At 45.6% G+C, this 22,309-nt stretch overlaps 1 protein-coding gene across 7 annotated transcripts; it reads left to right on the top strand.

Annotated features, from left to right (window-relative positions):
• The first annotated feature begins 604 nt into the window (after nucleotides 1–604).
• AMMECR1L (AMMECR1 like) lies at nucleotides 605–20,675 on the top strand. 7 transcript variants are annotated; one of them, XR_015149160.1, is made up of 9 exons: nucleotides 655–948; nucleotides 2,456–2,565; nucleotides 10,160–10,604; nucleotides 12,852–12,962; nucleotides 13,261–13,427; nucleotides 14,010–14,100; nucleotides 15,384–15,480; nucleotides 16,349–16,402; nucleotides 17,099–20,675. XR_015149160.1 is itself a non-coding variant. In XM_086362464.1 (9 exons), the coding sequence occupies exons 3-8, from the start codon at nucleotides 10,198–10,200 to the stop codon at nucleotides 16,374–16,376; spliced, it is 849 nt and encodes a 282-aa protein (XP_086218590.1). In that variant the 5' UTR covers nucleotides 655–948; nucleotides 2,456–2,565; nucleotides 10,160–10,197; the 3' UTR covers nucleotides 16,377–16,402; nucleotides 17,099–20,675. The 7 variants fall into 7 exon arrangements, 4 of the variants coding, with proteins under 4 accessions (XP_086218576.1, XP_086218590.1, XP_086218582.1 ...); XM_086362464.1 differs by having other exon boundaries at nucleotides 13,261–13,375; XM_086362450.1 differs by lacking the exon at nucleotides 16,349–16,402 and having other exon boundaries at nucleotides 605–948; nucleotides 13,261–13,375.
• Nucleotides 20,676–22,309: the final 1,634 nt, after the last annotated feature.

Below are 22,309 nucleotides of genomic sequence, written 5' to 3'. Positions count from 1 at the left end.
CCAGAGCCTGGAACATCTATCCCGTGGATCTGGCCAGAGCCAGGGGGTCGCCTTTATTTAAAGCTGGTCTCAGCAGCCCCTTCCTGGCTGCTTTCTAAGGCTGCGGCTCGGTCGGGGGAAGCGACGCGCGCCAGGACGCTTGGGTTCTAACGCGAGAGAGAGCGGAGCTGCGAGGCCGCAGCACCCGGGCACCCGGGCACCCGGCTGGCATACCCAGCTGGCACTTAGGCCTTGTCCCGGCGGACAATGCCGCCCAGCCGGCCGCACTACAACTCCCGGCGCGCTCCGAACTCGCTCGCAGAAGCCAAGGGGACCCGGCGTGCTCTGCGCCGGCCAGCCTGACAGCCCAGCGCACCCCTCGGCCCGCTCAACGACCTGAGGGGAACCAGCGTGCAAACCTCCTCTCGCGCCTTACTGTCCTCCCCTCTTTATTCCAACTGCCTGAGATTCGGCCACAAGAATAGGAAGCAGTCTCCTAAATTCAACCCCGTAGAGTCGGAGCCAGCCAATAAAGTACGCAGAGTCAGGCCACGTGACAGTAGCGGGGCGGTGCTCCGGCGGCCCCTTAATCTCTATGGTTTTGGCGCCTCGCTAGAGGGCGTGTGGTCCACTGGAGGACTCCCTACATTCTTCCTCCATTACCTCACTGCCTCCGGTGGCTGCTGGGATACCGGAAGACTCGGGTCCCGACTCGGCTCAGTCCTCCAGCTGCCCGGGGAATACCTCTAGCAGTTCTTCCCCGCCGCCACCGCCGCCCCGCAGCTTCCTCCTCCGCCCGCCCCCTGCCGGCCTTCTTGGCCCCGCCCCGTCCGCGCCGCGCGTCCGGCCCGCCCGCGGCCCGCTTCTCTCGGGAGCCCCCACCCAGGCGCATGGCTCCATGAAGCAGGAGGAGGAGGCAGAGCGCGAGAGGTCCCGTCTGCCCCGGCTACGTCTGGGCCAGGAGAAAAGGTGGGAAACTCGGTCCGCGCCGCGCCCTCTTCCCCCGCCCCGCCGGGCCGCCCTCTCTCGCTCTGCCACCGTGCCCTCCGGGCCTCCTCACTCCGCGGCGACTGGAGGGGCCGGGGAGCGGGCCCCCCGGGTTCGGGGCGAGGGTCCCGGGGCAGCGTGGGGAGGGGGCTCCCGAGCGGCCGGGGAGGGAGGCGGCAGGCTGGGCCTGCGGGCCGCGTGTGCCCACCGGGGGGCGGGCGGGTCGGGAGACGCGCTGGGGAGGGGGTGGGCTGACGCCCCTGCCCCGGGCCGCGAGGAGAGGCCGGGCGAGGCCAGGCGAGGCTCCCACTCTTTTCTCCACTCCCTCCTGGAAACAGTCTCGGGTCGTGTAAAGTTTGGTGGTCTCCGGCGCCGCCTGGCGGCCCTTGCCCCCCGTCCCGGCGCCCCCTCCCCCGCTTGGCGTCTGGATTCCACCCCCGCGGCTCGGCCTCAGCTGCCCTACCCGTCGCTGGGTCGTCTCCCGACTCCTCCTAGCGCCCCGCGCTTTCCTTCCATCACCTTTTTCTTACCTTTTACCTTTCTCTCTGCCCGCTTGGCCCCTCCCCGCTCTGGTCTCTCCTCTCCCCTCTGTATCTCGCCCTTTCTTTGGTAAACTCTTTAACACGCACGCTCTCGCCTTTCATTAATCTTTTTTTTTTTTTAAACCCCACTTTCATTCTGTCCTTCCTTATCCACCCAAAGCCCCTATTTCCACCTGATATTCTGTGGGTTTTATTCCTCCCTCCTTCCCAGGCTGTGGATTTTGCCCTTCATTACTTGCCCTCCTCCGTTCCCTGTCCTGATCTGAACTCCTCACTTTGCCACACTCTCTCACCCTTATCCCTCTGGGCCTATCCTCTTTCACTGCCCTCTCCTTGGATAGAGTGGGTGGGGCCTGGAGTCTCCTGTTTACATCTTTGGGAATAACTCATATCTACTACTGGGGGGTGGGGAGAGTTGGTGAGATTATGAAAAAATTTATGCCAGCCTAAGAGTAATGATGACTGACTGTTACCAACAGTTATCATCTCCTTCTGGGATAACAAGATGGCCTGTCCTCAGGACCCTGACATGCTGTCCAGTAATCCTTCAGCGCCATGTTTGCAGAGAATTTGGGAGTCTTGTTTGTAGTCTGAAACCAGTAGAAAACTTTGAGATGGTGTATCTTGGCCTGAGAGCAACTTCTGATCTAAATTAGTGGTGGAGGAAGTTTTAATGTGTGTTTCATGTTCAGGTTCAATAAAACCTTTAATCTTCCTTGTCCTCCCTTCTTGGTGTTGACCTCAGGAACGAGGTGGTTTACTGCAGGGGGCTGCCCTTGCCACCTTATATTTAGATTTTGAAATGTTTTGACTTAAGGAAAACCTGTTCCTTAGCTTTTTTTTTTTCCTTCCTAGAAATTACTCTGTTGTAGTCCTTTCAAAAACCATCTCTTACCTCCTCACTGCCTTGGTTTTGTTCACTCACTGCACCTGCATTTCCATCTTAGGTACAGGAAGAAGGAATGGAATCAGAAGGAAGAAAATTCATTTCAGAGACAAAATAGCTCCCCTCCTCTGTTATAGCTGTTCCCCTGACAATACAAACTTTCTGCTTTCAGTGAGTATTACCTTGGACATACTTAGAATGGAATTGTGTTGCTTTTATTTTTTTGTCTTCTCTTGGTTTTAGGCCTGTGCTTGGACTACAATATATGTTTACTTTGTTCATTTCTGTTTTTCTACTTACATGAGTGTCCTAAACTTCATGAATCCTTCCACTTCCGCTTGCTCGCTTTTAAAATAATTTTAATTGGTAAAAAACAAGTTTATTTTCCATAACCCTATTAGAGTAACTTAGATGGTTTTGTAGCATTACACTTACCCTTGGGTTGCATAAAGGTTCGCCTCCCGCCCCTTCCCAAACTACTATTTAAAGACAAAGATCTTAACTCAGAGGTTAATACAGTTTCTATCAAGGTCAATGATCAGATGTCTTCCATATGGTTATAATTTTCAGAGAATTTTGGAACATTTTGCCCTAAATCTGCTAGGGTGATACTGTTTTCTTAAAAATAACTAAAATTTTACATGTAAACAGAGTTCTGGGAAATTTTTTATTACTGCTGGGTCTCTTCTGATGGTATGCAAACACTTGTAAAAAAGTTTTTCAGAATGCTTCATATCTTATTGGAGCCTCACAGTCTATCTGTGAGCAAGGCTGGGGACAAATATTTTCATTTTACAAATGAAAGAACTGAGGCCCAGAAAGATCTGGCATCCTGCCATAGCTCACATAGTTAAGGGAGGGGATCTAAAAAGAAAACAAAACATTTGATTTCTTATATTCATGTTTTTCCTTAAGCTAAGTTCATACGAAGGTGTATAGTATTGTGTGTTTTTCTAAATCTGTAAGTTTAAAAAGCAGTTGTATAGGCAGATCTGTTTTTCTCAGGGAAAATTTTTACACAGCAAATGTTTCAGATATGTATGTGTGTATGATTGGCTTTCAGAAATACAGAGATGATTATTTGGAATAATGTCCAGAATGTTTTGTGGGTCTTTCATCTGACTATTTCTTGGAATAGTTCCTTAAGTAGGCCAGAATATAGCTTACGTGCCATTTCATACTCAAATAATTATTAAATTGAATTTCAGTTCACTTCTGTGTCACAAAGGAAACAGCAGTCTGTTCCCCTCTGTGTAAATTTGGTTTGAATAGACATCTGGACACTAGTAATAACAGAAGAAAATGCAGAGAACCTCTCCCCCCTTTTTTTGCCTTTTTCCTGCTTCCCAAGTCTGTTTTGTTGTTGTTGTTGTTGTTAAAAGGTCATGCCCCTGAATAGCTATTTTGAAATTTGTCATCCAAAGGTGAACCTATTTTTTTTTCCTACCTCCTAGCCTTTCTAGATATTTTTATCTAGAAAATTATTATTGGTTATTGGAAATCTAACTATTTTGACTCGGTAGTTCTGTTAGTACTCAATATATATCAAGATTTTTGTAATAGTAGTGTATTTAGTAAATTTAGTTTCTTTTTGTTATATGGCTTCAAACTTAAAAGAGGATGTTTGTAGAATAGAACTGCACAGCTGTAAGCCCAATATTCCTTATACTTCCTGGCATCTCACAATGAAAAGATCAATGGATGACTTATTAGAAGTATGGGTCCCCAAAGAGGAAAAGCATCAAGGTCATTAGAATAATAACCCCATATTAATAGTAATAGTAGACGCTTTAATAAATAGTAGTTCTGTGCCAAAGATCAGCTAGATGTTTTTCACGTCTTACTCAGTGAATGCTCACAGAGAAACCCTCTGTGGTAGCAGGAGCCTACATCCAGAGACGGACAGCCTGCCTGAGTCTGCACAGCCTGTACCTGCTAAATCAGATTTGGGATTTGAGCCTAGATGGTGACCCCGAAGCCTGGACTCTGTCCTCTGAGGGTGGGAGCTGCTCTGGGAAGGCATCAGCTTGTTGTTTTCAGTGGACTTTGGAGCCTTGGAAGGGACCCCCAGTGAGGGAAGAAGGCCCTCCTGCCCAGCCAGCCGTGTCTGTCAGGATGCCCTCGCACCCTCCCCTCAGCACTGGTCTCCACATCTTGTTTATAAATATCAGCAATTTATGACACATCATTTCCATTAACTTCTGAAATTGTAAATTGCCCTCCTGACAAATAATGCTTTTAAAGTGCTCCATCATTTTAAAAAAGTAGGAAAGTTCTTGTCACATGCAGTTTAGAAACTAGACACGGCGTTTGAAAGGAAAGCCTTGAGCAACCTACAGGTAAGTAGCCCCTGAGGCCAAGCCTAGGACTGACCAACTGCTGTGATTTGGCAGAGAACAGCTACCAGTATAAACCAAACCACAAAGTTAGTGTAGGGGGTGTTTGACCTGATTTTTAGCATGAAGTTAGTGTAGGGGATATTTGACCTGATTTTTAGAATGAATGGTCCACATTAGCTATCCGTTTTGCTTGAATTAAACCACGCCTTGGTTTGGGCTGAGTAGAATTGACGTTGTTGATAAGAATAGATACTTGTATTTCAGTCACCTTCGGCTTCTGACACACTCAACAGTCAGCCCCTCGCAGTGGAACAGAGTAAAGATCAGGCTGTTCCATAAATACTCGTTTTATTAGAAAGGCTAACTTAAATGAAGTTGCTGGGAGATCTGTAAATAAGATTGTTGATGTGTGTACCATATGCAGGACGCTGGGTTAAGTGTTGTGGGGGAAAAAAACGGAAATGCAGCCCAGCTTCTGCGACTGAAGGTACTGGTGAGTTCAGCCCCGGCTGGAATTCAGGCGGCTTTGTACCCACTCACCTTCCCCTCAGGCCGCAAAGGTGCCTTTGTTGTGGACCCTCATGAGGGTCAGGATCCCTTGAGCACTGTGTGTCAGATAAAGGGCATGGTGACTTTCAACACTGAGAACAACTTCACTGGACACTTGCTAGGTTAGGAGGCCTTAAGAGGTGAAACAGTGACTCCTGTTATTTCCTCCAGCTCTTTGTGGAAGTATGGGTATTGTCTCCATCTGGTAGAAATCCAGTTTTAACTAGCTTGTTCTCATTGTTTGTTCTAAAGTAGACGGAGTGTAGGAAAATGACATCACTATTATAGGCCCTTAAAATGGCCCTGAGGTTAGCTTGAGGTTAGCCAGCTGAAGGCTCCAGAAGGGTCTCTGTGGTATATGTGTTTATAAAGCAAGGATTTTTACCTGATTCCAGTTACTTCAGATGAACCAACTTGACAGTAGCCATTCGGTTACTCCCATGACCGTTGCTGGTAGTTTTTATGACGTTTTGGGGAAGCGTGAGAACAAAGGCATAGTTTTCTAAGAGAGGTAGAATATGTATGTCCTTAGGGGTATTTTTAGTCGGTCACAGCAGGTTAGTCTATTGCATTGAAAGTATTCTGAGGGATCTTACACTGTGCCCTCAGAAACAGAGCTGTTGGAGAATCAATGTCTTTTGTCACTGTGGGACGGTCCTGGGAGCCAGGTCTGGGACACTTAGTTGTGGTGAGGAAGGCACTGGCACCCCACTCCAGTACTCTTGCCTGGAACATCCCATGGACGGAGGAGCCTGGAAGGCTGCAGTCCATGGGGTCGCTGAGGGTCGGACACGACTGAGCGACTTCACTTTCGCTTTTCACTTTCACACATTGGAGAAGGCAATGGCAGCCCACTCCAGTGTTCTTGCCTGGAGAATCCCAGGGACGGGGGAGCCTGGTGGGCTGCCGTCTTTGGGGTCGTGCAGGGTCGGACACGACTGAAGCGGCTTAGCAGTAGCAGCAGCCCACTTTGTTGGAGTTGGGTTAGGAGAGTCTCACTGAGAGGGAAACCTGATGGAGTGGATAGGCAGTGGTTGCTATGTAAATAAAAGTACTCACTACCAGCACCTTCACGGTCTGTACTGTTTAGTTAATATTTGCTTTACGCTGACATACACGTAAAATTTTGGCCCATTTAAAAAACAAACCTTAAATAATTCAGTAGGGTGAGGGAGATGGAGTAAGTAGGCTGTGGATGAAATAAGTTTGGCCCTTTGTTGAAAATTATTAAAGCTGAGTATTGGGTTCATTATACTCTTTTACTTTATGTTTGAAGTTTTCTAAAGATTTAAGTTTTATGGAATAAATTTTAAAAAATGCCTTCTAATATAGTTTTGATGCAGAAAGTCTCTAACTCTGCCTTTAGTCACTAATTGAGAATATTGATTGAATTGTTTGTTTAGTGGCCTCCAGAGAAAACTTGGTCCTGAGGATCCACAAGGTTTGGGTTGGCTCTGTTGATTACAAATCACAGTTGGGGATGGTGTGGGTGAATTGCTAAATGTAATCTCTTGGTATGCCCCCCTACAGAGCAGTGGTTGTGCATTATGGGTAGGCCAGGGGTCACCAGCTACAGGCCTCGGACCAGTACCTCCTGTCAGATCAGCGGTGGCATTGGATTAAAAATAAAGTGCACGATAAATGTGTTTGAATTGTCCTGAAACCAGTCCTGGGCCAGAAAGATTGGGGACCACTGGTGTAGGCAGAATCTTCCTGAGCTTGACCTCACCTGCCTTGGCGTGGTTTGAAAACCTACTGCTCTGTTACGGGGTGTTTCACCCATCAGAGAGCTGATGGCACCTTGGGAGGAACACCTGAGTTACCACTATCTCATGACATTTCTCTCTTCCTTCAAGCGGCCTGTGGTATAAGGAGAATGAGGAAGGATTTCTTTTTTTAACTTACTGTTATTTCATCCCTTCTCTTTGCTTCTTTGAACGTTGGGACTCTAGAGGCAGAGCCTCAGGGCCCTATTGGTGCTGCTAAAGCTCTAGCTCTCGAGACAAGGTCCCTCTGCTTCGTTGAACACATGCCCTAAAGCCTCTGCCCACAGTTAGGCCAAGGAGGACAGTCAAGTGAGGGCTCGGAGGCCAGTGTCACTCGTTGTGGACGCAAGTGACTACGGCAGGGGCACTGGTCGTTGTCAGGGTGATGGCAGAGCTTTGGGCTTAGGTTTTGGTTTTTTCCCCCTGCTCCTCCTTTTTTTTAAAATTATGTTGGCTGCACTGTCTTTGTTGCGTCTTGAGGGGATTCTCTGGTTGTGGTGTGGGAGGCCTTCTCTCGTTGTAGAGCACGGGCTCTAGAGCCTGCAGGCTCACTAGTGCAGTGCACAAGCTTAGTTGCTCTGAGGCATGTGGGAATCTTAGTTCCCCGACTGTGGGTCAAACCCATATCCCCTGAATTGGAAGGTGGATTCTTAACCACTGGTCCACCAGGGAAGTCAGCTTCCCTCGGCTCCATTTTTATGGGCAAAATTTTGCAAGCTATTCTTTTAGTTTTCAGTATACCCTTGATTTTTTTTTTTTTTTTAATCACGCCCTTAGCAAAGGGACTGAATCCAGTGAATATTATTGGCAGGCTTCGTTCTTGTTTGTGGCATGGTGGGAAGACCCAAGCCTTGTAGTCTGACAGGTAGATTGTGGTCCAAATACTGACTCTGCCACTCAGTGGCAGTTAACGGCACCTAGTGCCACTCAGTGGCAGAGTGTCTTTCCTATTAAACCTAAGTTTCCTCCTTTGTAAAATGATTGTAATATCCTTGCTGGGTGGTTCTGAGGATTAAGTGAAATCCTATTTAAAGAGCATCTGTTCGGTGCTCTAAGCCTTGAGTGTGCAGCAAAGTCCTAGCCTTCCTGGAGTCTCCCCCTCTGGGGGGAGCAGTCAGATGAGAGCCCAGATGATAAGAGCAGCTAACTTTATGCCAGAAACTGTATGGAAGCACTTCACATAGAATAAACTCAATTCTCCTAACAGCCCCATGAAGCAATTCCCAGTTTGCTGAAACTGAGGCATAGAGAGGTTAATCCTGGAGGAATCACATGTGAACCCAGGCCATTTGAGTCTGGAGGCAGCATTTTTAACCAGGACCTCCTGCTCCCTCTCTTAACAGTCTGAACAAGACAGTGATATCCACACTTAGAATCATTGGAGGTTTTAGTGTATCACATGCATGAGGCTTTCTCAAAAAGAAGCCTGTTGCAAGCTAGACATCGAAATGTGCAAACCGTTACTCCTCTGCTAGAGACAACTTTCTTCCGAAGAATTGTCCTAATACAAAAATATGTATTTTGTTAGGGATCAGGATATATCAGAAACAAATGCACTATTTGTGAAATTTTTGTATCTCATTCAATCTAAAGTGACAAGTTGTGTCTGTAGAAATAACGGCATTGGAAACGAGTATGCACTTACCTAATTTTATTTAAAAGATTGTACACATTACAACCAAAATACTATACAATACAGTAGAGTAGTGCCTAAAAAGGCAATTATGTACTGCGTGTTCAAATTACAGAGAAAATTTTAGATGAAAATTACATATTTTGAGTAGGAGGCTAAAACTAAGTGAAAAGTGAAAGTGAAGTCACTCAGTCGTGTCCGACTCTTTGTGACCCCATGGACTGCAGCCTACCAGGCTCCTCCGTCCATGGGATTTTGGACCCCATGGAGTGGGTTGCCATTTCCTTCTCTAGGGGATCTTCCCAACCCAGGGATCAAACCTGGGTCTCCCGCACTACAGGCAGATGCTTTACCGTCTGAGCCACCAGGGAAGCCCTTAAAAAAAACCAACATGTAGTGATTTGTGAAAAAACAAAGTACATTTTTCTCAAGTTAGCAGGATTTTAACTTTGGTATTATCAACATTGAAATAACTAGGATCTATTTTCATGAGTCTCAATTATTGAGATAGATAACAGAAAGAATCTTGGTCATGTTACAGCTACATATCTTTACCTTGGGCTTCTTAAGAAAAAGAATTTAATGGAAAAAGATTCCTTCCTTCCCTTTATCAGCTGGAACTCTGGTTTGCTGGCCCATCTAATGCCACATTTTGTCAGACTGATGGCTTTGCATCTCTGCCTTGCTGTGACAGGGCAGAAATGGCTACCTCACAAAAGGATTGAAGCTTGGGTCATTTGTGTGAATAAAGGTTTCTGCTTGGTTGTAGCTTTTTTTGAATGGGGTCTTGAAAGTATAGAAGTGTAGAAATTGGAGTACGTTCAGAGGCGAACCAAAGAAAATAGGACCGCAGGATTGCTGTGAGGACGGAAGGCGGGCGGTCGCCTTGTGTTAGCGCACTCTTGCCAGAGCAGCGGCTGCTCTCCATCCTCACAGAGGTCTGGAGCTAAAGTCACACAGCTAAGTTGAGGTTAGTGATGGGGAAAATGCGGAAAGGATGTGGTTAACAAGGAAAAACATGAAAGTTCCTCTGGGGTTCTTTAGAAACAGAGTGGTTCAATTTGGAGCCTGTAGAAATGTAGAGAAAGCGTCCTGATGAAGAGCCTGCCAAGTCAGGTGCAGTCTTTCAGTCAGTCTCCAAGTGTCCCCATTCGCCTGCACACCGGCTGCCACTCTACCCTTCTTTCTGCCTGAGGAGACCTGGGCAAGAGGGAGCTGTCTTTGGCCTGCCTCCATCCATGATGGTCATAACCTTTATGGAAAGTGAAAAATAGCTTCCCCTCAGGTAACAGTTGGGCGTCCCTGGTCTGGAATGCAGGCTCTTCCAGCCCACTGGTCTGACACCCTTTGTGAGCAGTGTGACCTGTGTGAGAAAGAACTCGATGACTCCTACCCCTTCCATGTAGACCCTTTCTCTGATTTTTGTGTTCTTCTAACTAACATTTGAATTAATGCTTGGGTGTTCTCTTTTGGATTAGGGTTCTGCAGCATTCCAGACCTCAAGCACTGAATCAGGATGGGAAAAAGACGTTGTGTTCCTCCACTTGAGCCCAAGCTGGCAGCAGGTTGTTGTGGGGTCAAGAAGCCTAAGTTATCTGGAAGTGGAACGCACAGTCACGGGAACCAGTCCACAACTGTCCCCGGCTCTAGTTCAGGACCTCTTCAAAACCACCAGCATGTGGATGGCAGCAGTGGTCGGGAGAATGTGTCGGACTTAACTCTGGGACCTGGAAACTCTCCCATCACACGAATGAATCCCGCATCGGGAGCGCTGAGCCCTCTCCCCCGGCCCAATGGAACTGCCAACACCACCAAGAACCTGGTGGTGACCGCAGAGATGTGCTGCTACTGCTTTGATGTCCTCTACTGTCACCTCTATGGCTTCCCGCAGCCACGACTTCCTAGGTTCACCAATGACCCCTAGTGAGTAAAGCAGTCACGCGCTGGGGACGGTGACAAAGGCGTGGCACCCTCTTTCCAGGGTTATTTTCTTGCAACGGTCTTCTACTTATAAAAAGCTTTAACATGGTTTGGGCAAAGGTTAATGGGAAAAGAATGATGAAAAATATCCAGACAATATCCAGAATATCAAAAGTGGATACTAGGCTACGTTTGAAGGAGTTATTGGCTTATTGTTAAAGTTACATTCTGGGAATCAAGAGAGTTTTGATTTTGCTTGTCTTTTGGTTTCATATGGCAGTGGGTAGCTCATTCAGACCCTCATGTGGAGAAGTCACACCACCACACCATTGCACACCCAGGCATTGCTGAAATCCGAGTGAACTACCAGTGTCTGAGGGCCAGGCTGGAGACGAGGAACTCATTCAAGAGTCTCATAACTTACTGTCAGTCCCATGGGGCTGCCAGCACCCCACCAAGAATGTCAGAATTTGTTTTGATGTTTTTAGTTCAAGACTGTCCCAAGTTCCCGTGAGGTGTTAGTGACTTAAATAAGGAATATGTGTATGTAAAGGGTGAAGTCAAGTGAAGAAAGGCATGCTAAGGCTTGCTTTCTCAGAACTGGAGGCAGCTTTGAGGTGCATTTAAAGAGCAGTGCTGCTTTTTAATTTTTTAGGAGGTGCTTTTAGAGGACTCACTAAGAACTGTTCGTGCCATACTGAGGGCTGCGTGGGGAATAGACAGGCATGAAGAAACAGTCCTTGCTCTCAGGAGACTTGAATAGACAGATCACACACAACAGCTAAACCGGGTGTGCCTCACAGTGTCTGGGCAGAAGTAGAGGGGAAGTTAGTCTGTGATTGTGTCAGAGGAAAGGAATGAGAAAATGTGCTCGCTTTTTAGGGAAGTATTCCCATGTGACATCTGTGGACAGAAAAGTCCTAACTAAGTAGATGGAGAGTCTGAGCCTTGACCTGAGTGGGATTAGGTGCGTCCCTTGCAGGAGAGGGACACAGACTTTGAAGAGTAGGTGGTGACCACAGCTTTGTAGGCTGTGGGGACAGTGGAATTGGAAGGGTTTTTGAGTAGGTTTTGAAACATTAACTTTGGCTGGTGCTGTTCAGGTGTTTTACTGAAAGGAAAAGATGGGTAGGTGGGAGATCTTGCCTTGTAATAATGATCAAAGGTAACTTTAAAGATGTAAGTTGCTTTTTAGCAGTGTTAACTCAAGAATCTTAAGACGTAAAGGCATAGGAACATGGAAGAATTTTCAGAAGAGGAGGCAGCCCCGTAACATGTGTCTAAATATCTATTACTGTCTATTTGATGTAGCCTAATGGAACATGACTTTGGCCTAGAAAGTGGTAACTTCTGCTGAAAATAAGCTTTAAAAAAAAAAAAAGAATTATTTATTTTTGACTGCATTGGATCTTAGTTGCGGCCTGTGGGGTTCTCTCTCGTTGTGACACTCAAGGTTTAATTGTCCCTCAGCACGTGGGATCTTAGTTCCCCAACTAGGGATCAAACTCATGTTTACTGCATGGGAACGCAGATTCTGCATGGGAACGCAGATTCTTAGCCGCTGGAACACTAGGAAAATCCCAGAATAAGCCTTTTTTAAAAAATTCATTTATTCGGCTGCGTTGGGTCTTAGTTGAGGCACATGGGATCTTCATTGCATCATCCAGGATATTTTGTGCGGTGAACAGACTCTAGTTGTGCTGCTCTGGCGCAGTAGTTGTGACAGGCAGGCTTGTTGCATGTGGGATTGAACCCATAACCCCTGCGTTGCCTGGCGTATTCTTAACCATCAGGGAAGTCCACAGAATAAACTTTCTCGGAGACTTTTTTTTTTCTGGAATTTATAAACAGAAGAGACAGAAATAATGATGGGTGCAGTATGGGGTTGAGGGGAGAAGGTGTGCAGGCTATGTCTTCAGGAAGGGTGGAACTGGGAGACAGAGACACAGAGAAAGAGGGTAAACAGGAGGAGGAAGATGTGGAGAACTAGCAGAGAGAGTCCTGAGCAGAGGAGGAAGGAAACAGTGTGTCCATGCGGAGTGGAGCGGAGCTGAGAGCAGGGGCTGCAGGAGCCTCTCCCTGAGCCTCGTGGCCACTTCCTCTCCATCTCCACCTTGGGGCCGCACGGCGCCCGGAGGCCGCAGCCTTCCAGACAGCCCACATCAGAGAACAGTCGTGTTGGGGAAGAACAGGCGGACAGGGATAAAGCCAAGGTTTTCTTCTCTGATTGCTGCGTGCTTGCTCTTTCAGTCCACTCTTTGTGACATGGAAGACAGGGCGGGACAAGCGGCTTCGTGGCTGCATTGGGACCTTCTCAGCCATGAATCTTCATTCAGGACTCAGGGAATACACGCTAACCAGGTAATGACACCACACGTGAGATGGGTAGATTATTTGCAAAATTTGAAAATAACTGCCTGTTTCTTCTGAGTGGTGAAGCTTGAGTGTTTCTTTTTGATAGTCAGGAGCTGTGGGGGCTTTAATCTGGTGAGTCACTTAGCAGTTCAAGTGTAGACAGTAGCATCATGTTGTATTTAGCATGTTCGTGCTGATGGGTATTGAATGTTTTCTGCAGAGCTCAAGAGCCGTAAACTTTCAGGCTTATGATATTGGCTCCCAATTCCGGAGCAGCCTCACTCATGTTTTCTGTCCCCTCCAGTGCACTTAAGGACAGCCGATTTCCCCCCCTGACCCGAGAGGAGCTGCCTAAACTTTTCTGCTCTGTCTCCCTCCTTACTAACTTTGAGGATGCCAGTGATTACCTGGACTGGGAGGTGAGAACAGCCGCATTTGGAACTCTGCATCTCTCGTTGCATTTGGGTTCGGGTTAGTACATGGTAATGTATCTCCTTCATTGAGCAAGGGTATAAGCATGTGAGAGCTGAGGTCAGAGGCAGTTGTAGGCAACCTGGGTGACAGAAAAGATACTTCGATATTAGAAGCAGAAAGAAATCCCTTTCTTACCAGTCTGCTCTCTCCCACGTCCTTTTCCCACGTCTAATAAATAATGGGATAAAGGAGAACATTCCTGATTCTTCTTGGTAAGCCCTTGAATAAATGTTGTTATTACGAGCCACATGTGAAAAGTCAGGAACCCTGATCAAATCCTGTAGCCTGTTCTTGAATATTAAAGGTGGAATATTCATGATTATTGGATGCGTTATTGAGAGAATTGATATATGTAGCCTCCATAGTCTCAGCGAGGTGGCTCCACATAGAGTCTCCCTTTCCCTGAAGCAGCAGTTTCTTCAGCTTCTATGCCTGAGAGAGTCAGTCGTGAAAAGTATGAGGCTCCCCTTTTCTCAGCCCTGGGTCAAGCTGGTCAGGGGACAGTGTCAATTTACGTGAGGATAATTGAAGTTCCATTAGAGTAAGTAAACGGCATTTATTGGTTGTGTGTTTTTGTAGGTTGGGGTCCATGGGATTCGAATTGAATTCATCAATGAAAAAGGCGTCAAACGTACAGCCACTTACTTACCTGAGGTTGCGAAGGAACAAGGTGAGTTCGACAAATGGAGTGATACCCTCCACAGTGTTGTCAGGCAGAGGGCAGGGGAGTGGGCTGTGCTGCCTTTCAGTGCAGCATGACTGCGTATGAGTGGCGGGCTTTCTTTCCATATCTATCAAATTCTTACAGAATAAGAAACTCCCCAAAAGAGCTGGGAGGGAAAAGGGGTAAATACTTGTCAGGTAATCTGTTTCACTTACTTTCAATGAGTAGTAGTATTTCTTGGCCCCAAAACTGCAGTGGTAATTGTAGAAAAAAAGAACTCAGTAGTTCCTACAGTGGGACACTAAAGGTAGGAAGTGGGCTGGGCAGGTTTTCTCTTTAAGAATATTTAGAAGAATACCTTAAAATGGTGTTTATGCATTCTGCAGTGTACAACCCAATTTTCTTTCTTTTTTGGAACTAGTCTTTTTTTAAAAAATAATATCTAGTAGTTAGGTATGAAACTGAAATAGAGGAAAATACTGAGTTCAGTATATCAATGAACTGATTATGTGGAGAGGGATTGCCTTGTTGGTTCCTGTCATGGAAAGCAGTGGGGATATGGCTTAAAAAAGAGGAAGCCTTTTAGCCACCTCTTTGAGGTCATAAATCTGGCATTTCTGTCCAAGGAGATGGACCAGGAACATTTCCTAATAGTGAGATGTGATGATGATTTAGGTAAATAATTAAACACTTTTTCTATTTGGAAACTGATTGGGAAAATTAAAATCAAGGCACCTACTGAAGTGATTTATGGAGTTCTGTTTGGTTTTCAATTTGATATATTTGGTTGTATCTGGTGAAAATATTTCTAGAACAACACAGCAGTAGATGTGCAACAACTTTCCCATCCTTCCCAAGGGAATAGCTTCTGTCCTGCTGTCGAGCCTCTAGTAGAAAACGACTCCTAGAAATCATCAAGATGCACGTGAAGGAATGCAGGCTGCAGAATATGAATTCTCCTTTCTCCCAGAGCAGCCCTGGTTACAGCACTAGGCCAACTAAGTTGGGACCATATTTGCTTCTAGATAGTTGTCCTGGGATCATACCTGACAGGAAAGACTCAGAAGAAGGGGAAGGCCACTGACAGTGTGTGCTGGGCATCCTCGCACGTCTCTGGCTCTCCTTGGACTGCCAGTGAGGCAGACAGGACTCCGGGATGTGGGGGCCACGCCCAGCCTGCCCTGCCCCCAGCGGGTCCGGCTGCTGCCCTCCTGTCACTGTGTTAGGGCACTGCCTGCCTGGTTTGGTGTCAGTGCGCACTGACCTCTGTGTGCCCGTCTTCTCCTCAGACTGGGATCAGATCCAGACGATAGATTCCTTGCTCAGGAAAGGTGGCTTTAAGGCTCCAATTACCAGTGAATTCAGAAAAACCATCAAACTCACCAGGTAAGCCACTGTCTCATTTTCCTTGTCATTTTAACTTAGTTGGGGTTGGATGGAAGATACTTTTGATAGACAGGGGAAGAGAAAAATGTTCCCTGCTAATGTCTCCAAACCAAAGAAGTATATGTGAGGTTGAAGCTCTGAGGAAGCAGTGGCAGAGAAGGCAGAGACTCCCCAGCATCCTGGGCGTCTCCACAGCTCAGCTGATGGCATAGTGGGGGCAGAGTAGCTGCTGAACAATCGTGGGTGTCTTTGCCAGACCCACTTGTTGGGAGGCTGAGTGGGAAAGCTGAAAACAGGGGAAAAGGCTCTTAATAACAGAAGTCCTGGATCAGTCGAAGTCACCACATGCAGTCAGGTGGCGTGTTGATGGACTAGTAACAAGGAAACGCCTCTGCCTCTTAGGAGCAAATACGTCTATGGGGGGGGTCTATAGTAAAATCTGTATGAACTGGACCCTAAATCCCAGCTCCACCACTTCCAGCTGTGTGACTTGGGCCTCTCTGAGCAGAAAAAAAAAGCCTGCCTTGGGGTTGTTCTAGAGTGTGGTAAGGTAATGTGTGCAGAAATTCTAGTCTGGGGCCAGGCAGTATTGTAGGTGGTCAGTAGGTGTCAGTTCTCTTCCCATCCCTATTGAAATTGGAAATCCTGAGAGGTGTAGCTTCTGTGGGTTTGTGTGGGCCTCTGTTGGCCTCTTCATCTGTAAAATGCTGAATAATCATGTAGTAACCTCACAGGTCTATTTGGAAGATAACCCCATGTTTTTGAAATGCTTTGGATTCCAAAAAAGAAAAATCTTCAAATACAAAGCATTATTATTATCATTATTATTATAATTTATTTGAACAGCCATTTCCCTGTCAAAATTCAGGAATAATCACCTTGCAGTGGAGGAGTGATTACAGAGGGAAAGAGATGGCTCTGGGTAAGGATTGTCACACCCAGCTCCTGTGGTCTGTAGTAGGCTCCATAGGTTTGTAACACCCCATGCTTCGCATCCTGACTCATGGCTCTTTTTAGAGCAAGGCCAAAGTGCTATGAATTCTGTTCTGATGACCCTGTGATATATGATATGGCACATTCATCTGGGAAGTGAGACCCAGGATCTTTTAACCTGCTTCATCAGAATTTGACCCAGAATTAGGTATCTGTGCCCCTTTTAGTTATAAATAACTTGTTTGTTGCTTTTCTGCAAGTTGAAGTTGCATTTCTGTCAAATTTATCACATTTTAACCTGAAATAGATAATGCATTTTACACTGGGCATTGGTGCAGCCATCTTCCCGTCTGCCACCCATATAATTTGACCTTGAAATTCTTCATCCAGACCCTAGTAGCAGATTGCTTAAGAGCAGCCTAATGATAAGCATATGAAGTGTTTAAAGGTGGGATGTGCAGAAAACATTCTCAGGGGTGGACTGTGACTGTGCTTTTTCATCTTGTTCATTTGTAATAACAACACTGTTTTCTTGTGCTGTCTTTCATTTTCTGTAAGTAAGATTGCTCTTGGTCTTCCATTTTATTCTTTGAAAATGTGGAATAAGCTTTTGGTTTACTCTGCTGCGTGATTTTAAAATGAAGTATTGGGGGTTCCTAACACCCTTTCCTGTTTCCTTACACAGGTACCGAAGTGAGAAGGTGACAATCAGTTATGCAGAGTATATAGCTTCTCGACAGCATTGTTTCCAGAATGGCACTCTTCATGCCCCGCCCCTCTACAATCATTACTCCTGACACACGGCTGCATGACCAGTCACACCCCCCCGTGGCCACCAATGGCTATGACATCATTGGAGCAGATGCCTCCTCTTCCTGGTCCAGTTACTTCTATTACTGCACCATTTTATGATGCTAGCTTCCGTTGCCAAGTCTGCCTCCAGCTGACTGAGGTGGGAGGGGGGGCTTATACTGAATGAAACAGAACTTGAGGGCCCAAGCCTTATCTCAGCCTTTCCTCAATACGGGGTTCCGTTGGACTGGGGCTCCTCCATGCCTAGTGAGAATTCCGTGTGGGCTCAGAAGACTTGGGCATGCAGGTGCCGCTGCTGATGTGCTGCCTGTGTGTCGGACACACAGTGGAAGCTGGAATTGATGGTCCATGAAGGCTTACCCCACACACACCTGCAGCCTCCCCAGATCAAGTAGGTGTATTCCCCTGGCAGTCTGGGCAACGGAGACCAACAAGAAACATTTTTAGGTTGTTTTAAATTCCTTTTTTTAAACTTGCAGTTTATTGCGTACCGAGAGTTGATCACAACCTCCATGCTTCATAAGCGGACGCCATGTTAGGGTCAAACGTGGGCACCATGAGTCCTCCGTGGCTCCTGGACAGAGACCCACCTCAAGATCAGAAGCCCTTTGGATGGCGTTGCAGATCTCATTGCTCAATTAGCCTCGAAGGTTCTAATTCTCATCCCACTCTCAGTTGGATTTTCTGGCACTCTTCCTGCATCAAGTCTTCTGGGACTGAACCAAGCTCTGTGGTTTGGCCTGCTGAGGATGGACTGGGATGCCTGCGGGAGGTCCTGATGGCATCACTGCACGCAGTGTCAAGGGAGAGACCTCTTCCTTACCACCTGGCTACCTCACTCCTCTACTGGTAGCAGTGCCTATAGCTGGATCTAGGTTCTCAGAGACGTTCCAACAAGCACTTGGGTTGGGTTTTAGAAGGATACGTCGTCATAGGAGAGAATCCAGGGTCTCCAAGCTGTTTTTCTTTTCAGGCAAACATCCTGAGAGACCTTTAAGCAGAGGAGTTCCTTTTTCTAGTTTGCCTGTAGAAGTGGGAAAACTGTTAATGTTTCAGTCCTTTATGGGGACTTTAGACAAAGCTGTGTAATTAAACAAGGTGAATCTTTATCTTGCCTAACACGCTGGGAAAACATCACCCCACTGTGGCAGAGTTCCAAATAGCTTATTTTGTTTTAGGTCATTCATACTTTCATGTGGCATATTTCCCTTTCCCATTTTTGCTGATTCCAAATAGCTGTCAGCAGGTTTCTCCTTCCTCTTGCCTATTCTTCACTCATATGGTGGCAAAGTTCATAGAAGTTGGGAATTTGGAAGATGCTTTGACAACGTTGTCACAGAGGCACTGCTGAAGTGATTCACAGGGAGAGGTGGCCAGTTGGAAGAAAAGACCCTCCAGGTGATACACTGGTTTCCAACAATATGCTTAGAGAACTCTAAAGTGGATTGGGTGTCAACCCAGTGAACACAATGTTTTGATTTAATTTATTTTTAATGTTTATGTGGTAGTGGTGTGGCTTTCTGAAATGGGCAAATATTCAAGCAAAAGATCTTTTGAGTTTTCTTCTGCCAGGAGCGGGGGGCGGGGGGAGCAGGGACAGTCTGAGGAATGACACATGCTTTTCTAGGCATAGCAGTCCTGTTTCTTGAAGAGAGGGGTTAGGGAGAGCAGTGTGCTTGGCACCATCCTCTGCTGCTGTTAAGGATGTGGAATGTGCAAGGGAAGCGTGGGCTGATGTCCAGGTGTGTGGGCCAGGCTCCAGCACCAGCTCGCTGCTGGGCACACTCCCACATCCTGCCACCTTTCCCTCGCAGTGTTAATGAAAACAGGCTTCTGAAGATGAAGGAGTTGTTTCATGATTTCCTGCTGCTGAGAATAAATGTCTTGTTACAAACAAATGTGACGACAGTTACTTATAGGTGCCATGGATTGATGTCAGGGTGGTCAGCTCTGGACTAAACCACCCACCTCCAATTTGTACAACAGTATTGATACATAGGGCTACACTCATTACTGTTCAAGTCTTCTATGTTAAAAGTTGTGTTTAATTTCTAAAGTTTAAAAAAAGCAAAAAAAATGGTGCTAAACTTTCACCCCTGAGCACGCTCAGTGAGACTGGTCATGCAAGCATTTACAGTGCCATGCTCTTTCAAGCCTATTTTTTCTTGTAGAAATGTTGCCCTATTTGTCTTTCCCAGTGTATAGTATTTTTTTTTTTTTAATTTTATTGAGGGTGGGGTAGGAAACCTGCCATTTAAGAAAAAAACAGAAAATTTAAAACCCCAGGAAATGGGGGGAAAAATCAGTGCACAAGAATCGGGCTTAAGCCCAGAACCACACTGAAGTGGGCTCAGTGGTTTTTGGAGTGAAGAAGCCTTACTCCCCGCACATTCCCTTATGCTCCCATCCGAGTCCAGCCATGGAGATGCTCGGGTTCCTCTGACTTTAGTAAGAGGACTCAGGAGTCGACCAAGGAAAACTGTTTGGCCCTGTGAGGAATGGCACTCAGTGTCTGTCCTGAATGGAGCCTAGTCAGGAAGTGGTCTGGAAATAAATGGTCATGGTCACCTTATGAAGATGTGTGGCAGGTGGCTCTCAGGAAAAATACTAAGTCTGGATCATCCATATGGCAGCTTTGCGTAGGGAAATGACAACTCCGAACTGGAACTGACCTGCCTTCCATGTTGCTTGACCAAAGCAGTGATGAGGGTGGCCAGTATATGTAGTGTGAGTGGTAGGTTTAAAGAGAAGGGAATGTTTTCTGCTCAGTGTTTCCTTTGTCCTTGGACTGCTCAAGCTGAACAGTAACCACTGTTTTTAAGGGACCAGCCCACTGTGGCTGGTTTGGTTCGGAGTTCGTTTCATCCCTAGCTGTGAGTGCCTTTCGGTCTGGAAAGTTGGCTTGTCTCATAATACCCACAGCTAGGACATTCTGTAATTGCGAATTGTCCTTGTTCTTCATTAAAAGAGAATGTCTTTGATCACTAGAGTTTATCAGTGTTGGATTGTTTCCACTGTGAGATTCTTAAACTTTTTCGCTTCATAATATTAAAGCAACTCATGTTAGAGACCATTTCAACACGAAAGGTTTGTAGTTCAGACATTACATATATTTTATTGTTTATAATAAAAATCATCTATACAGAAGTCCTGGGTGTTAATATTTGCACAAGATCTGTTTTCCATGGTATGTTAACACCTACAATTTCACTAACTGTTGATGTTATTTTCTATTGAGATCCTGGAACCTAGGGAGCTATTTGTTCTTTTTGTTTATTTTCATTCTTATTTCCCTGAAGCAAGAGACTTTGTATGGCCTTCAGTGCAAAGACTTTAGACCAATTCTTTGTATTACACTTGGTTGCCTCTTGGCTATATAACTTCTGAGTGCAAATCATTGAACTCTTTAACAAAGTATTGTAGAGAATAAATCATAATGGGTAAAAATTGTTCTTTGTCTTGTCTTTTTTTTTTTTTGAATAGTAGATAGTAATTTTTGAATAGTCATTATTTAGAGATAGCCAACCTGATCATATTTATTCAACCTGCATATTTTTGTATGGTGTTGAACCTCAATTACCTTTCATTTTTATATTTTTTTTGTGGTTGCTAGCAGTACCACTGGTTTTTTAAGAGCCAAATTTTCTGAACTAAGATTCATAGTTCTTAGATTTTCCAGTGAAGCTGACCTTGCCCAGAAAGCTACAACCTGAAAGGGGGTCGTGGGGAAATGCTCAAATTTAAGATAATTCATGAGGTTAACTAACCCAACAGTGACCCTGGGACATTGTGTGGTCTGACCTAAAGGAAAATATTTCTTAGTTTTGGATGGCCCAGAAAGGATAAGGTGTGTTTGGCGAAAATAGCAAGGAATAACTTCACACTTTACATTCATATACTGATATTGTTAGTCTTCGGCTGAAATTATTTGCATGGATGTAATTTTTTTTAAGATACCCAGATCCTCATCCCTGATTCTTGGCCACAGGTGTACATTATCAGGGTTAGATGATTTTGGAAATAGATTACAACTGATCTAAACCGACTGGGGTGATAACTCCGGAGTGTGTGAGAGGGATTTTGTTCCTGCAAGAGAAATTATGGTTCTAGAGTAGTATTTCATGTTTGTAATACCACCTGTAGTTAAACGGCATGGAAATCCATGTCTTTGTTGTTGTTTTTTTTGTGGTAGTAATATAGAAGTGTTAGTTACATCTGACTCTCTGACCCCATGGACTCACATATAACATAAAATTTGCCATTTTAACCATTCTGTTGTTTGAGAAATGTTAACTAAGCCATGTGGTCAGAAATCAGAGTTCTTATCAGGATGGAGGAGGTGCTCCAAGTCTGCTCTAAATCTGCTTCCAGATAAATCTAGGGTCTGTGACCTTGGCTTGAATATCTGCCTTTGAAAGGCACTCACTGGGCTGGTTGAAGAACTTGACTCTGAGCCAATACAGTACAAAGAACCATAGTAGCTCTTGAGGAACTTAATGATCTCTTTCTCTGTATCTTCTGTCACTCTCTTTTATGATGGAAACTAAGTCTAGATCTTGCATGAGCTACTCTTACGTGAGCTCTTCTTTGGTACGGCTGTAGGACTGATTCATCTTTTTAAATTCATTGCCTTGCACTTACGTGTTTATAATGGTTTCCTGAATGAAAATGTGGACAGAACAGCCTGTGAAACATCAGTGTGGATTATTTGTTGTTCTCCTTTCTTCTCTCTTCTGTTGACTTCCTGCTGTGTGTTAGGTTATCTGGCTAGTACTGGGGCCAGCAAATGTTAAGGTCCAGTTAAGTAGTAGGTAGGTGCTCTGCAAAAGCCTGTTGGATGGATAGATGGGAGAACGGGGCCTACACTGAGCTCAAGACTGTATCCCATACCCAGCTGGGGCATGTTCCCAGACTTCTCTGGGCATTGGTCTGCAGCTCTAATGAACTGTGTAGGAAAGCACTTTGAAGCAGTAATAAGCCCTGTCAGCACTATATAACCTACCACTAATTCACCTGATACATTTCTTTTGGAAACACATATACAAGGCAAATTAACTTTTATAAGTTATAATTTAAAGGAATT

This window comes from Bos grunniens, chromosome 2 (genome assembly GCF_055505025.1).
Source record: "Bos grunniens cultivar Pamir isolate PY7600 chromosome 2, Bosgru_T2T1.0, whole genome shotgun sequence".
Lineage (NCBI taxonomy): Eukaryota > Metazoa > Chordata > Mammalia > Artiodactyla > Bovidae > Bos > Bos grunniens.
The sequence above is the reverse complement of the archived record's forward strand: the minus strand, read 5'-3'. Positions and strand labels throughout refer to the sequence as shown.

Coding starts and splice junctions, on each gene's coding strand:
- AMMECR1L (XM_086362450.1), top strand. CDS start 10,198: ATGGGAAAAAGACGTTGTGTTCCTCCACTTGAGCCCAAGCTGGCAGCA. Junction 10,605..12,851: donor AGGTTCACCAATGACCCCTA/GTGAGTAAAGCA, acceptor TTGCTCTTTCAG/TCCACTCTTTGTGACATGGA. Junction 13,376..14,009: donor GTGATTACCTGGACTGGGAG/GTGAGAACAGCC, acceptor GTGTTTTTGTAG/GTTGGGGTCCATGGGATTCG.